Source organism: Ovis canadensis, chromosome 23, assembly GCF_042477335.2.
Source record: "Ovis canadensis isolate MfBH-ARS-UI-01 breed Bighorn chromosome 23, ARS-UI_OviCan_v2, whole genome shotgun sequence".
In the NCBI taxonomy this organism is placed as follows: Eukaryota; Metazoa; Chordata; class Mammalia; order Artiodactyla; family Bovidae; genus Ovis; species Ovis canadensis.
Genome location: NC_091267.1, coordinates 37,099,225 through 37,115,852, shown reverse-complemented (window position 1 = coordinate 37,115,852; position 16,628 = coordinate 37,099,225). Strand labels below are relative to the sequence as shown.

Here is a 16,628-nt window from a genome sequence, read left to right as displayed (position 1 = left end):
GTGGTCAGCCTTTTACCCTTTTGAGGAGTTTTAGCATTCCTGGAACCGTGAATTTAATGTCTCTTCAATTGTGTATGCTTAAGCCCCTTTTTATTACGGGTAATTTTCTGCGTAAAACGATCAGCTAGATAAGCTGTATTTCAAAACTTTTCAATGTCTTTTTATTACATTATCATCACCAGGGCCGATTCATTTATGAAACATAAAGCACTCCCATTTGGAGCAATTTATTCTCGTATCAATCTCCCCCCCCCCCACCCCCCGCACTGGATTTGCCAGAACGCCGTCATGTTCGTGTTCTGAAGGTTAATGCCCAAAGTCAAGCAGACAGGAGCCAAGTGCTGCAAGGTTTCCAAGATTAGGACTGATTCCCTTCACAGAAATAAATGATTCCTGCCATGTTCAGTGATTTTGTGCAGCGCTCCCCACGGCTGAGTGAGTGCATCAATACTGTAGTCCTTACCTGCTGTACATACTGATGACACTCGGTGTTAACTTGATTGACTGAGCAGCCCACTGGAGAGGACACACCTGCAAGAGGAGTGCAGACACATATATTTTTATCCTGGTTTCGAAACATTTATTTTACATTTCTTTTCTTTGGGAGTCATGGTTTCCAATTCCATGGGCTCTCAAGTCACAGCTCGGGTACCACAAACCTCCCCATGCTGTTTGGTTTTCAGAATTCTCCCGAAAATGGTCTCAGGTTTCTACCCTCTGCCAAAGCCCAATTTTATGCTTTTGAGGGAAAAATGACAGAAGGTGACGCTGAAGAGTCTTGACATATGAGTGACTCTGTGGAATTTAAGTCTGAGAGGTTCTATCTAATGATAGACAAGTGGATCATTTAATTCAGTTATGAGAAATCATTCTGACTACATGTTTCTGTTCTATTTTATTATCATGTTTTTGTAGGCTTTAAGGCAGCAGCAGAAGAGAAGAAATGGAGTCTCAATGATGGTAAACAAGACTGTCCCTCGTGTGGTTCTGACACCATTAAAGGTGTCTGATGAGCAGTCGGATTCGCCTTCAGGTAAAGAGCTAAAATATTCTATGCTTGGTCAGTTACTCCCTGGAGGAGAGTTCCTCACTGAGAGAGAGATGTCGTGAATTTTCTCTGAAACTGAATACTATTTCCACTTAAGGTTTCATTTATTTGTGTGTGTGTGTGTGTGTGTGTGTGTGTGTGCCTTCGACTCTTTCCTTGATTCAAACCTAACTGGGCATTTTGCTCTTAAAAAAGAAAAAAGCAAGAGCATGTCTTGCTCATCATCACAGGACTTCATTTGCTAATGTCAGTAGATGTAAGGAGATGTGTGGTACTGCTAGCTGGGTTTCTCTTGCTTTGGCTTTTGTGTGAAAGCTGAACTTGAATGCTGGACCACATGCTGATGTGTAATGCCATCAAAAGCCATTCTTCTGTGAGTGTGAATTTGTTTTGCCATCCTCTGCTACAAAATCTAGGAATCGTTTATTAGTTTTTGTGTTCTTCTCACCTCAGTGCAGCCCTGACCTTTTCTTCTAATTTACCTTCTGTCACTTTTTCAGCTATGTACCATTCTATTTATTATAGATTGATGTTTGCGTTTTCTCTTCCTGCTTCAACGTAAAGTTATTCATAAAGGCATGATCTCTCCCTCTCTTCATCCTTCATCTTTCTGTCTTGGCCTTGCATCGTCTCCAAGTGGCATAGTATTGTTGAAGTGTATTCATATATTTTCACAAAAGATCTGAGTGTTTCTTTTAAAAGCTATCAGATCAGTGAATGTGTTTTTGACTCCACTATTAGGCCATCTGTTCTTGCTTTTTGTTCTGTTTGATTGATTTATTGGACTTTTCTCTTTATATCCAGTAGAGGAATCAGATTGTGGCCAAAGGCAGTGTATTAACTCTTAGAAAAGGAGATTATATCTATGGTTGGTAAAACAATTTGAGATTTTTCTTTTCAAGGACAGCAAGAGGAAGATAATGACATAATAACTATTTCCTCTTTTAGGATCTGAATCTAAAAATGGTGAAGCAGACAGTTCAGATAAAGAAATGAAACATGGGCAAAAATCTCCCACTGGAAAACAAACAAGTCAGCACTTAAAGCGATTAAAAAAGTCTGGTTTAGGTGAGTGTTCGATTGACTATAACATTTCTCATTTTAGAGATTTAAATATTGTTGAATGAAATAATAGGAACTTTCTTTTAATAGTTAAACAAGGGAAATTTTAAATCTTCCCAATGTATCTAAACCAAAGAAGGTGCTAAATAAGGCAGCATATTACAGTGGAATGATTTTAAGCATGTTGCTAAATTTATGAATGATATTGCTGGACGGAACAGAGGCTAAAGATAAGGGATTTAAAAGGATATACGATTCAAGTAATTATCTGCCAAGTCATGATTCAATCTAATGTGCTGTGTTTTGTTCCTGCCTACTGGGTTTCACTTTATTGGAATACACTGTACTGGGGGGAGGGGGGGAAGTGCAACTTTTATAAAGTGTTCACTGAACTAAAGAGTACACTGTTGGGATTCGCTGCAGTAAAACTACTCTGCCTTGCTTTTCATCTTATGCTGCTTGAAATATTCAGTAGTGCTTGTCTGAAAAACAGTGTACAATTGCTGAGAAGTGTAGGAGACACACATATGAGGTCCTGCAAGTCAGCCCCAGGTTTTCTTCTGAAGATTTCCTTCCTGATGACTTTTCATCAGGAAATCAACAGCAACATTAGGGGGAAAAGGAAGATGAAAATTGAGAAAGAGGGAAATAAACATATCCTAGGCTGAACATTAAAATTCTAGACCAAACCTGCCTTATTGGATGCCTGGACCTAATGGCTTCATTTCTCTCAGTTATTTTATCTCTGAGTAAGGGTAATGATCATTGTAACATTTTGTAAAATGGCTGGTAGAAAGTACAAATTTATTGACCTGAACTTTATTACTGGTTCTGCCACTTACTTACTTGGCAACTTACGGTAATTCTTATTTGCAGAGTTTTATCTGTTTGTAAAATTCAAGCAAGATTTTAACCCATGTATTTATTGATTGAGTAAAGATTTATTGATTGCCAACTGCATACCAAGATTTTGTTAAATTCTGGGAGCGTATTTTCAGTAAAGTCTTTATAATAGGGTTTAGATAGCCTTATATCAGAGATCTTTGGGAAAACAGAATTTATTTTTGCTACAAATTCTTTAAATATAGCAGAATTATCTTTTTCATTGTTTCCAAGGCTAAATCATTTTATAGTTATTGTCTGGCCTCAAATGTGTAAGTTAGTGTATAACCATACCTACATATATATTGACATTTTCCCCTTAATCTTTGAGTTTTCTAAAGTATTTTAAGTAGCTTCTGAAGTTGAAAAGTGTAATGGGAGAGTGATATGTAAAGACTATACTAAAAAGAAACAAGCCCCCCAAAACATCATGTTATGATACCTTCAGTTCAGTTCAGTCGCTCAGTCGTGTCCGACTCTTTGCGACCCCATGAATCACAGCACACCAGGCCTCCCTGTCCATCACGAACTCCCGGAGTTCACTCAGACTCACGTCCATCGAGTCCGTGATGCCATCCAGCCATCTCATCCTCTGTCATCCCCTTCTCCTCCTGCCCCCAATCCCTCCCAGCATCAGAGTCTTTTCCAATGAGTCAACTCTTCGCATGAGGTGGCCAAAGTACTGGAGTTTCAGCTTTAGCATCATTCCTTCCAAAGAAATCCCAGGGTTGATCTCCTTCAGAATGGACTGGTTGGATCTCCTTGCAGTCCAAGGGACTCTCAAGAGTTTTCTCCAACACCACAGTTCAAAAGCATCAATTATTCAGTGCTCAGCCTTCTTCACAGTCCAACTCTCACATCCATACATGACCACAGGAAAAACCATAGCCTTGACTAGACAGACCTTAGTCGGCAAAGTAACGTCTCTGCTTTTGAATATGCTATCTAGGTTGGTCATAACTTTTCTTCCAAGGAGTAAGCGTCTTTTAATTTCATGGCTGCAGTCACCATATGATACCTTAAGTAATTAAAAAGTCAGTGACCGTCTGTTAAATTTGTGTGCTACCAACCTCAGGAAAGTCAACACCATATCATGAGTTTAAGAAAATTCAAGGCATAGGGACCTCTTCATTCCTTTAATTAGCTGCCTTCAGGGCTGGGAGGTAAGCAAGGCTTGTACTCTTTTCAGGATCCTATCAGATGTTCAGGTCTTCAGTCAGGATCTTTTGTTTTAATTGTCATAACCTAGGAATCCTGCATGCCACTAAACATCTTACGCATTAACAAAAAACAGTAAAGGTATTTTGGCTCATTTGCTAGCAAATTTAAAAGGTGATAAAGGAGAGAGACCACAATGTTCTTTTTAACCTGCTTTTTGTTAGACTACAGAGTACTGGAAATCATGAAGCTACTTTAAGGAAGGAATGGAAGGGTAAAATCTTATCCACTCCCTGTATTTAATGCAGTGGTCTAGGTACTATGGGGCTTCCCTGGTGGTTCAGTGGTAGAGAATTCGCCTGCCAATGCAGGAGACCCGGGTTCGATTCCTATGTGGGGAAGATCCTCTGGAGAAGGAAATGGCAACCCACTCCAGTATCCTTGCCTGGAAAAATCGCATGAACAGAGGAGCCTGGCTGGCTACATTCCATGGGGCTGCAGAAGAGTCGGACATAACTTAGCGACTGAACAATGACTAGATACTTTGCCATGTTATCTCATTTGCTTCAATTATGTACAGTGGAATGATTTTTATTTTGCACCTGAATAAACTGAGGGCCAGAGGGTGAAGGAGGTTGTCCATAAATGACATGGCTAAAGATCTAAGCCAGGGACTGGCTGGCTCCCAAAATCTAAACTCTTATCTGGGGATATGTTATGAATGTCTAGTCTGCCTAGACTTGTGGGCATCAGTGAAGAGCAGCATAGCATCCATGATGTGACGAGCCTGCCATGGGCACGGAAGTGTAGAGACCGTAGTTGCACATAGAAGGAGAGCTAGTGACTAACAGATTTTCTGGCTGATCCTATAAGATCAGACAGAGGAAGAAGGTGGGATTTAAAATAAGTCAATTACTGTAAAAATCTGTCAAAAGTTACCTGAAGTTTATTACTAGGAAGGAACTCTGACTGACTGACTAACCCAGCAACCAACTGAGTACAGCGGCTTCTTTTGTGCAGATGAAGTCGGTGGTACTGATTAACCCTCCAGTGTATGCCCGGCACTATAAAATGATAAGTGAAAACATGTCGAAGGGAAGTAAAACGGCCTTAAATGTAACCATCTCCAGGTAGTATCTCATGTCTCTTTTAGGAAGTGATGTTTCTGATTTTCTGTGACCTTAGGGCTCTTACAGAGTAAAAGATTCTGTGGGCTGTGCAACATTTTAGAATCAGGATGGTTTTATTACTTCATATATATATGTACATTTTGCTCCCCACTCTTTGCCATGAAGTTGTTACTTCCTTAGAAACAGTGACTTTCCCATCTATCTTTGTAGTACTTTCCGCACCCATTATGTCTCTCTCATTTAGTAGGTGTTGAATACGTTTTCAGCGAGTTATTTATAAGTAACAGGATAAGTAACAGGCAAGTATATTTGTCTTGATGAGTGAGACATCCTGTAGTTTTCTGCATAGTAGGATAGTTACTTCTGTGTAGTTGAATAAGATTGACCCTGTGCTTCTTTGGGAAGGTCTGTCTGTGTTGAACCGACACAGGGTGAACGCAAAACCAGATGAGCCCACCCGGCACTCCTTAGCCAGCCAGATAGAGTCATCTGCCTCTCCTACCAGTTAGACATCTAATTCACACAGTTTTAGAAATGTAGCTTTAACCTTCTTTGTCTTCTCTATGGAGAGATAACTATATAAGTCCTCAGTTCAGTTCAGTCGCTCAGTCGTGTCTCACTCTTTGCGACCCCATGAATCACAGCACACCAGGCCTCCCTGTCCGTCACCAACTCCTGGAGTTCACTCAGACTCACGTCCATTGAGTCAGTGATGCCATCCAGCCATCTCATCCTCTGTTGTCCCCTTCTCCTCCTGCCCCCAATCCCTCCCAACATCAGGGTCTTTTCCAATGAGTCAGCTCTTCGCATGAGGTGGCCAAAGTACTGGAGTTTCAGCTTTAGCATCATTCCTTCCAAAGAAATCCCAGGGCTGATCTCCTTCAGAATATAAGTCCTAGCCTGTTGAAATCATTCTGAATGAAAATAAAGGCTGTAAGTCTGTTCTACCTTCAGCTGATAATTCTGAAATTAAATCCAGTCTAAATTAGACTTCAGACTGTGAAGAGTTTGATCCTCATTGTCAGATTATCCTAACAGGACATAAAACACTCCTAGTTGTACCTGAATGCTTCCTGTTGGTCTTTGGCAATTACTTAATTTGTCCAATAGTGGAATAGTCACCCTGTCCAAGGTAATAGGTTTCAACAGGATCTTGGCATCTAAATGTATGTGGCCCAGGACACAGTGAATTCCAGAGTTTCCCCGAGGTCCCTGCAGTAAAGGACAGACCACAGTGCAACCCTCCTCAGGTTCCTTCACAGGCCAGCTTTCTGGGGAGGCTGAGACAGTGGTGGTGGTGGTGGTGTGGCAGCAGCAGTGACAGGGTTACAGTAGTAATCATAAGAAAGCTTCAGCGTCCCTCAGCTGTTCCGGTTCTGATAGTGATCTTGAAATTCTTACAAGAAATACTGATAGCACTCAGCTTGGGAACCCACTACTTTTCACATAGGTTTTTTTTTTTTTTTTTCCTGTTTTATCTTATTTGTTCTTGGCCAGGGTTTTGTGGCTATTTCTCCGAGTAGCTCTCTGGCTGAGTAGACATGGTGACGTGGGTTACTCTGAGTGAGTGCAGTCGAAAAAGAAAATGGATCTAAAGAGTATTTGATGATGTTATATTAAAAAACAACCAAAACCTTGTTGGTCCCGCTCCCATTTCTGAGTCATGCCTGGTAGAAAACACTAATCTGACATGCATGAAAACAAACTAACAGTATCTACAGGGGCCCTTTGATTATCTCAGGGCTTGAAAATTAGTATAGTATTAGACCACCAAATAGCTAGGTGGAAAAACCACATCAGTGAGATTGTAAGGTGGGTTCTGACTGAAAATGGAGTTTGAAGTATATGGGGTTTTTTTTTGCCTGATCAGTTGTTTTCATGTCCTTTATCATTAACTTGGTGGTGGTTTAGTCGCTAAGTCCTGTTCAACTCTTGTGACCCCATGGACTGTAGCCCTCCAGGCTCCTCTGTCCATGGGATTTCCCAGGTAATAATACTGGAGAAGGTTTCCATTTCCTTCTCTAGGGGATCTTCTAGACCCACAGATCGAATCCAGGTCTCCTGCATTACCGGCAGATTGGGCTGCCATCTATGGGGTCGCACAGAGTCGGACACAACTGAAGTGACTTAGCAGCAGCAGCAGCAAGCCACCAGGGAAGCCCATATCTTTATCTTAGCAAAGGATAAAACTCATATAAAACGTCACCTATGGAGTTTTCTGAGAGATGGATTATGAAATTTACACAAAAATATTAATGATAATCTTTCTTACCACTTTTTTGGTATTAATTTCTTGTATATTTCCATAAGTAAAATGTAAGTTCCTTGAATTAGAGGTCGTTGATCTATACCATTTATAATTATGCTTCTTCCTTCCTAGTCACACAGTAGGAGTTTAAAAAGTGCTTGCTAGACAAATTCTAGCTTCTAATGGATGTCTCTGAGGGGATTTTAATAAATGTCCTCGGTGAGTCCAACTTCTGGGATTCATTCCAGTATATTTTATTAGGTTTAATCTTTTTGTAGTGAAGAATTACAATTTTGCTGGTTTCATAAAATGTTACATACTTTTAAGATAAATTAATGCAGGAAAGTAAAAAAATTGAATAGTAACCTGAAATCCTGTTATCAACAATAACTTTCCCTGTTGTTTTATAAATAGTATATGACATCTCCTAATGTGTAGCCATAGTCAGAGGTCATCTTAGAAAAACCGAATTATACCATTTTAATTAAAAATACTAAATTTAATTAAGTTTAGCCTGAATAATAAAAAAGAATGAAAGTAAAACCAAAAACAAAATCGTTAAACATTGCCACAAGATGTATTCATATCTGAAAGTTCTCTCCAAAGCTGTTAAAATGTGACAGACTGAAATAGAAGTGATAATTTTTTTAACTACTCAAACTTTGGATAATGTATTTTGAAGGAGGGGGAGATAATCGCACCTACAGTCCCTCTTACCTCTGTGTTTTTGTTATGTTATTTTTTAAATGGGCTTCCCTGGTGGCTCAGCTGGTAAAGAATCTGCCTGCAATGTGGGAGACCTGGGTTCAATCCCTGGGTTGGGAAGATCCCCTGGAGGAGGCAGCGACTACCCACTCCAGTATTCTGACCTGGAGAATTCCACGGACTGTATAGTCCATAGGGTTGCAAAGAGTCCATCAGGATTATTAACACTTAAAAATCTATTTTTTTTTTCCATAATCCTTGTTTGTCACTAACCTCAGGGTACTGTATTGTAATCAAGTCAATGCTCCCTGATAGAATTTTTACAGTCTCTTCATTTTGTGAAAGGTACTTGAATTTAGGTTGTAGATGGCTAGATTTTGCCCTCTGATCATTGTTTTTTCTTTAGACTTCACTCTTCAAAAGCCTACTTTTCTTCACTGAGCTCTTTCAGAATCTATTCCTCTGTAATTTTTTTTGAGACAACGAAGAACTCTTTGATTTTGAGCTCTTTCTGTATTTCTTTGGGCAGTTCTTGTAACATAAGGCTTTGGTCTGCCTCTTTAATGGGCTCCTTCCCTCTGCTTGAGTGTATCTCCTGTGGACATTTTATGTGCTAATCCTGTGGGATTTCCCTTCTGGAAAGCTCCAGAGTCTGCCGCCTTTACTCAGATTGATGCTCTTCAAACTCCCTTTGGTTACAATAATTTCCCTGACCCCGATCAGATGCTTTCCCATGATTTTATTGACTCCTAATGTTGTCTTCTGTAATGTAGACACTTAGTGTGGCAGTTTGTCCCTTCTCTTCTCTGCTTCTCTAGACTTCAACTACTATATACTTTAGTGTGCAGGGATTAGACACTAAGATAACTGCCTCTTTTCTTCCTCTGATTAGGGAGGTGAGGTACTAGCTTTGATAAGATAAGACAAGTATAAGATAAGATTAGATATAATGAGCTTGTTCTTAAGCCAATTAAGAATAAGTATGTTAGGATAATTAAAATGGGATTAAACATCCTGTGTGGCCACAAATTTAGCAATAAGTTCTGGCTCAGATGGTAAAGTGTCTGTCTACACTGTGGGAGACCTGAGTTCGATCCTTGGGTTGGGAAGATTCCCTGGAGAAGGAAATGGCAACCCACTCCAGTATTCTTGCCTAGAAAATCCCATGGACGGAGGAGCCTGGTGCAGGCTACTGCCCATGGGGTTGCAAAGAGTTAGACACAACTGAACGACTTCACTTCATCTACTCTGTCTTTGTTCTGAAATTATAAAGCATATTTTTGCTTCGATGGACATCTTTGAAATAGATCTTTTTTTTTTCTCATGAAAGTCTGTGTACCTCTCTGAATCTTTTTTTGCATCCCTATGATACTCTTAAGTATTTTGAACCATGCCAGATAGTAACCAACAGCATAAGTTTGAAATTCCTTTCTCCTTATAGTCTATTTTATTTTCCTGTGAAACACTTTAAATATGTAGAAAAATAAAGGTGCTAATCAAACATACATCTGTATCACTTTGACTTCACTCCTAACAAATGTCAAGAGTTTTTTTGGGAATCCTTTAGAATTTTTTTTTTTAAATGGAATTTATTTATTTTTTTTTTCTTTAATTCTTACATGTGTTCCCAAACATGAACCCCCCTCCCACCTCCCTCCCCATAACATCTCTCTGGGTCATCCCCATGCACCAGCCCCAAGCATGCTGCATCCTGCGTCAGACATAGACTGGCGATTCAATTCTTACATGATAGTATACATGTTAGAATGTCATTCTCCCAAATCATCCCACCCTCTCCCTCTCCCTCTGAGTCCAAAAGTCCGTTATACACATCTGTGTCTCTTTCCCTGTCTTGCATACAGGGTCGTCATTGCCATCTTCCTAAATTCCATATATATGTGTTAGTATACTGAATTGGTGTTTTTCTTTCTGGCTTACTTCACTCTGTATAATTGGCTCCAGTTTCATCCATCTCATCAGAACTGATTCAAATGAATTCTTTTTTACGGCTGAGTAATACTCCATTGTGTACATGTACCACAGCTTGCTTATCCATTCATCTGCTGATGGACATCTAGGCTGTCTCCATGTCCTGGCTATTATAAACAGTGCTGCGATGAACATTGGGGTACATGTGTCTCTTTCAATTCTGGTTTCTTCGGTGTGTATGCCCAGCAGTGGGATTGCTGGGTCATAAGGTAGTTCTATTTGCAATTTTTTTCAGGAATCTCCACACTGTTCTCCATAGTGGCTGTACTAGTTTGCATTCCCACCAACAGTGTAGGAGGGTTCCCTTTTCTCCACACCCTCTCCAGCATTTATTGCTTGCAGATTTTTGGATCGCAGCCATTCTGACTGGTGTGAAGTGGTACCTCATTGTGGTTTTGATTTGCATTTCTCTAATAATGAGTGATGTTGAGCATCTTTTCATGTGTTTGTTAGCCATCCGTATGTCTTCTTTGGAGAAATGTCTGTTTAGTTCTTTGGCCCATTTTTTGATTGGGTCGTTTATTTTTCTGGAATTGAGCTGCAGAAGTTTCTTGTATATTTTTGAGATTAGTTGTTTGTCAGTTGCTTCATTTGCTGTTATTTTCTCCCATTCAGAAGGCTGTCTTTTCACCTTGCTTATAGTTTCCTTTGTTGTGCAGAAGCTTTTAATTTTAATTAGGTCCCATTTGTTTATTTTTGCTTTTATTTCCAGAATTCTGGGAGGTGGATCATAGAGGATCCTGCTGTGATTTATGTCTGAGAGTGTTTTGCCTATGTTCTCCTCTAGGAGTTTTATAGTTTCTGATCTTACATTTAGATCTTTAATCCATTTTGAGTTTATTTTTGTGTGCGGTGTTAGAAAGTGATCTAGTTTCATTCTTTTACAAGTGGTTGACCAGTTTTCCCAGCACCACTTGTTAAAGAGATTGTCTTTACTCCATTGTATATTCTTGCCTCCTTTGTCAAAGTTAAGGTGTCCATATGTGTGTGGATTTATCTCTGGGCTTTCTGTTTTGTTCCATTGATCTATATGTCTGTCTTTGTGCCAGTACCATACTGTCTTGATGACTGTGGCTTTGTAGTAGAGCCTGAAGTCAGGCAAGTTGATTCCTCCAGTTCCATTCTTCTTTCTCAAGATTGCTTTGGCTATTCGAGGTTTTTTGTATTTCCATACAAATCTTGAAATTATTTGTTCTAGTTCTGTGAAAAATGTGGCTGGTAGCATGACAGGGATTGCATTGAATTTGTAAATTGCTTTGGGTAGTATACTCATTTTCACTATATTGATTCTTCCGATCCATGAACATGGTATATTTCTCCATCTATTAGTGTCCTCTTTGATTTCTTTCATCAGTGTTTTATAGTTTTCTATATATAGGTCTTTAGTTTCTTTAGGTAGATATATTCCTAAGTATTTTATTCTTTTTGTTGCAATGGTGAATGGAATTGTTTCCTTAATTTCTTTTTCTACTTTCTCATTATTCGTGTATAGGAATGCAAGGGATTACCGTGTGTTGATTTTATATCCTGCAACTTTACTATATTCATTGATGAGCTCTAGTAATTTTCTGGTGGAGTCTTTAGGGTTTTCCATGTAGAGGATCATGTCATCTGCAAACAGTGAGAGTTTTACTTCTTCTTTTCCAATTTGGATTCCTTTTATTTCTTTTTCTGCTCTGATTGCTGTGGCCAAAACTTCCAGAACTATGTTGAATAGTAGCGGTGAAAGTGGACACCCTTTTTTTAATTGATAAGATTGTACATTTTTGTGTTTAGAAGTGAGATTGGCCACAAATTCTCTTTCTTGTATTATCCTTGTGTGTCCTTATTTTGAAATAAGTTATATTAACTTCATAAAGTAAATTTAAGAGCTGTCTTTCTTTCCCTATTCTCTGGAATATATATATATGTGGTGGGAGAGTTGCTTGATGTATTGGTAAAATTAGTCTTCAGAGCTGTTTGTAATATGTGATGTGTATACACTTTGAGTGGGAGGGTTTTCTATTTATTTTATAAGAATTTACACAAATTTACTGAGGTTTGCTATTTTTAATATAATTTGAAAATTTGTGAGCTTGAAATATTTTAGTTTATCTGTCTTCAAAAGTGAAAGTGAAGTCATGTCCAACTCTTTGCAACCCCATGGACTGTAGCCTAACAGGCTCCTCCATCCATGGGATTTTCCAGAACGAATACTGGAATGGGTTGCCACTTCCTTCTCCAGGAGATCTTCCCAACCCAGGGATTGAACCCGGGTTTCCCACATTGTAGACAGATGCTTTACCATCTGAGCCACCAGGGAACCATAAAGTTTTAACTGAACAGTCTGTGTTGAACGTGAAGTCACTCAGTCCTGTCCAACTCTTCGTGACGCCATAGACTGTAGCATACCAGGCTGTGCCATCCCTGGGATTTTCCAGGCAAGAGTAATGGAGTAGGTTGCCATCCTTCTCCAGAGGATCTTCCCAACCCAGGGATTGAACCCGCGTCTCCCAACTGTAGGCAGACTCTTTACCATCTTAGCCACTGGGGATGTGTTCAAAGATAATGGCTAAAATCATAGTTCAGTTCAGTCACTCAGTCATGTCCGACACTTTGAGACCCCATGAATTGCAGGACGCCAGGCCTCCCTGTCCATCACCACCTCCCAGAGTTCACTCAGACTCACGTCCATCGAGTTGGTGATGCCATCCAGGCATCTCATCCTTTGTCGTCCCCTTCCCCTACTGTCCCCAATCCTTCCCAGCATCAGAGTCTTTTCCAGTGAGTCAGCTCTTCACATGAGGTGGCCAAAGTACTTGAGTTTCAGCTTTAGCATCATTCCTTCCAAAGAAATCCCAGGGCTGATCTCTTTCAGAAAGGACTGGTTGGATCTCCTTGCAGTCCGAGGGACTCTCAAGAGTCTTCTCCAACACCACAGTTCAAAAGCATCAATTCTTCGGTGCTCAGCTTTCTTCACACTCCAACTCTCACATCCATACATGACCACTGGAAAAACCATAGCCTTGACTAGATGGACCTTTGTTGGCAGAGTAATGTCTCTGCTTTTCAACAGGCTATCTAGGTTGGTCATAATGTTCCTTCCAAGGAGTAAGCGTCTTTTAATTTCATGGCTGCAGTCACCATCTGCAGTGATTTTGGAGCCAAAAAAAGAAAAAAGTCTGACACTGTTTCCCCATCTATTTCCCATGAAGTGATGGGACCAGATGCCATGATCTTCGTTTTCTGAATGTTGAGCTTATGCCAACTTTTTCACTCTCCTCTTTCACTTTCATCAAGAGGCTTTTTAGTTCATCTTCACTTTCTGCCATAAGGATGCTGTCAGCTGCATATCTAAGGTTATTGATATTTCTCCTGGCAATCTTAATTCCAGCTTGTGTTTCTTCCAGTCCAGCATTTCTCATGATGTACTCTGCATAGAAGTTAAATAAGCAGGGTGACAGTATACATCCTTGACATACTCCTTTTCCTATTTGGAACCAGTCTGTTGTTCCATGTCCAGTTCTAACTGTTGCTTCCTGACCTACATATACGTTTCTCAAGAGGCAGGTCAGGTGGTCTGGTATTCCCATCTCTTTCAGAATTTTCCACAGTTTATTGTGATCCACATAGTCAAAGACCTTGGCATAGTCAATAAAGCAGAAATAGATGCTTTTCTGGAACTCTCTTGCTTTTTCCATGATCCAGCGGATGTTGGCAATTTGATCTCTGGTTCCTCTGCCTTTTCTAAAACCAGCTTGAACATCTGGAAGTTCATGGTTCACGTATTGCTGAAGCCTGGCTTGGAGAATTTTGAGCATTACCTTACTAGCCTGTGAGATGAGTTCAGTTGTGCAGTAGTTTGAGCATTCTTTCGCATTGCCTTTCTTTGGGATTGGAGTGAATACTGAACTTTTCCAGTCCTGTGGCCACTGCTGAGTTTTCCAAATTTGCTGGCATATTGAGCGCAACACTTTCACAGCATCATCTTTCAGGATTCGAAATAGCTCAACTGGAATTCCATCACTTCCACTAGCTTTCTTCATAGTGATGCTTTCTAAGGTCCACTTGACTTCACATTCCAGGATGTCTGGCTCTAGATGAGTGATCACACCATCATGATTATCTGGGTTGTGAAGATCTTTTTTGTACAGTTTTTCCATGTATTCTTGCCACGTCTTCTTAATATCTTCTGCTTCTGTTAGGTCCATACCATTTCTGTCCTTTATCGAGCCCATCTTTGCATGAAATATTCCCTTGGTATCTCTAATTTTCTTGAAGAGATTTCTAGTCTTTCCCATTCTGTTCTTTTCCTCTATTTCTTTGCATTGATCGCTGAGGAAGGCTTTCTTATCTCTTCCTGCTATTCTTCGGAACTCTGCATTCATATGCTTATATCTTTCCTTTTCTCCTTTGTTTTCTGCCTCTCTTCTTTTCACAGCTATTTGTAAGGCCTCCTCAGACAGCCATTTTGCTTTTTTGCATTTCTTTTCCCTGGGGATGGTCTTGATCCCTGTCTCCTGTACAATGTCACGAACCTTATTCCATAGTTCATCAGGCACTCTACCTATCAGATCTAGGCCCTTAAATCTATTTCTCACTTCCACTGTGTAATCATAAGGGATTTGATTTAGGTCATACCTGAATGGTCTAGCGGTTTTCCCTACTTTCTTCAATTTGAGTCTGAATTTGGTAATAAGGAGTTCATGATCAGAGCCACAGTCAGCTCCTGGTCTTGTTTTTGTTGACTGTATAGAGCTTCTCCATCTTTGGCTGCAAAGAATATAATCAGTCTGATTTCGATGTTGACCATCTGGTGATGTCCATGTGTAGAGTCTTCTCTTGTGTTGTTGGAAGAGGGTGTTTGCTATGGCCAGTGCGTTCTCTTGGCAAAACTCTATTAGTCTTTGCCCTGCTTCATTCCGCATTCCAAGGCCAAATTTGCCTGTTATCTCCAGGTGTTTCTTGACTTCCTACTTTTGCATTCCAGTCCCCTGTAATGAAAAGGACATCTTTTTTGGGTGTTAGTTCTAAAAGGTCTCATAGGTCTTCATAGAACCGTTCATCTTCTTCAGCATTACTGGTTGGGGCATAGACTTGGATTACTGTGATATTGAATGGTTTGCCTTGGAGATGAACAGAGATCATTCTGTCCTTTTTGAGATTGCATCCAAGTACTGCATTTCGGACTCTTGTTGACCATGATGGCTACTCCATTTCTTCTAAGGGATTCCTGCCCACAGTAGTAGATATAATGGTCATCTGAGTTAAATTCACCCATTCTAGTCCATTTTAGTTCGCTGATTCCAAAAATGTTGATGTTCACTCTTGCCATCTCCTGTTTGACCACTTCCAATTTGCCTTGATTCATGGACCTGACATTCCAGGATCCTATGCAATATTGCTCCTTACTGCATCGGACCTTGCTTCTATCACCAGTCACATCCACAGCTGGGTATTGTTTTTGCTTTGGCTCCATCCCTTCATTCTTTCTGGAGTTGTTTCTGCACTGATCTCCAGTAGCGTGTTGGGCACCTACTTACTTCTGTCTCAGCCAGTGCAGGAGATGCAAGAGATGCACGTTCAGTCCCTGGGTCAGGATGATTCCCTTGGGAAGGAAATGGCAGCCCACTCCAACATTCTTGCCTGGAAAATTCTATGGACAGAGGAACCTGGCATCAGTCTAATGCGTCTGAGCATCCATCCATCCATACTTTTTTAACTCTACTTTTCATTATAATTATATTTGCCTTTGAATCTATACTGTACCTCAAATATGTGCCTATGTTTTATTCCTATTAATGTTTATTTAAGCCATCTCTCATTAGAGGTATACTTGTTTTATTAATGTTAATGAAAAAATCCTTTTTCTGTTCTTGATAGTCATAATTGTTCTTTTCTACTTACGAATATCCATTCTGCTTCTTTACTATCTTTTCAGTTTTTATTCAGTAGTTCACTCATTAACTTCTTGATTTGCACACTCAACTCTTGAATTTTCAGTATTTTTTGTACTCTTAAATATGCACAATTTATCTTTATAACAATTTAGCTGCTTTTTACAAATTTTGACATGTCACTTAGAATCCAAATGTTTTGTAATTTCCTTTACAAAATTTTTTATCTTATGAGTTACTTGTAAGTTTGCTTCCAAGTTTCCAAACATATAATTGGTGTGGGAAGACCAAAGAGTTGCTACATTTCTTTTATTGATATCTAAGTTTATTTTTTTGTGGATATAGAGATGAGATTTTCTGTTATTCTTCAGTATTTGTTGAGACTCACTGGTCTGTTTAGGGTATCTTTTAAAAACTGTTTCTTGAGTGCTGACTAAAAGAAAATGCCTTAGTTCAGTGCTATATGTTAAATTCATTGGTTTAAGATTGATTATAGTTTTTAAAGTCCTCTGCATTCCTAAGACATGTTT

The 16,628-nt window shown here is 39.7% G+C and overlaps 1 protein-coding gene across 1 annotated transcript in view; it reads left to right on the top strand.

Moving 5' to 3' along the window:
- ASXL3 (ASXL transcriptional regulator 3) overlaps window positions 1–16,628 on the top strand; it is a 196,486-nt gene that overhangs the window by 103,522 nt on the left and 76,336 nt on the right. The window contains exons 6-7 of the mRNA XM_069568932.1: window positions 916–1,033; window positions 1,997–2,116. Of these exons, the coding sequence (XP_069425033.1) occupies window positions 916–1,033; window positions 1,997–2,116 (238 nt within the window). The remainder of the gene's footprint in view (window positions 1–915; window positions 1,034–1,996; window positions 2,117–16,628) is intronic.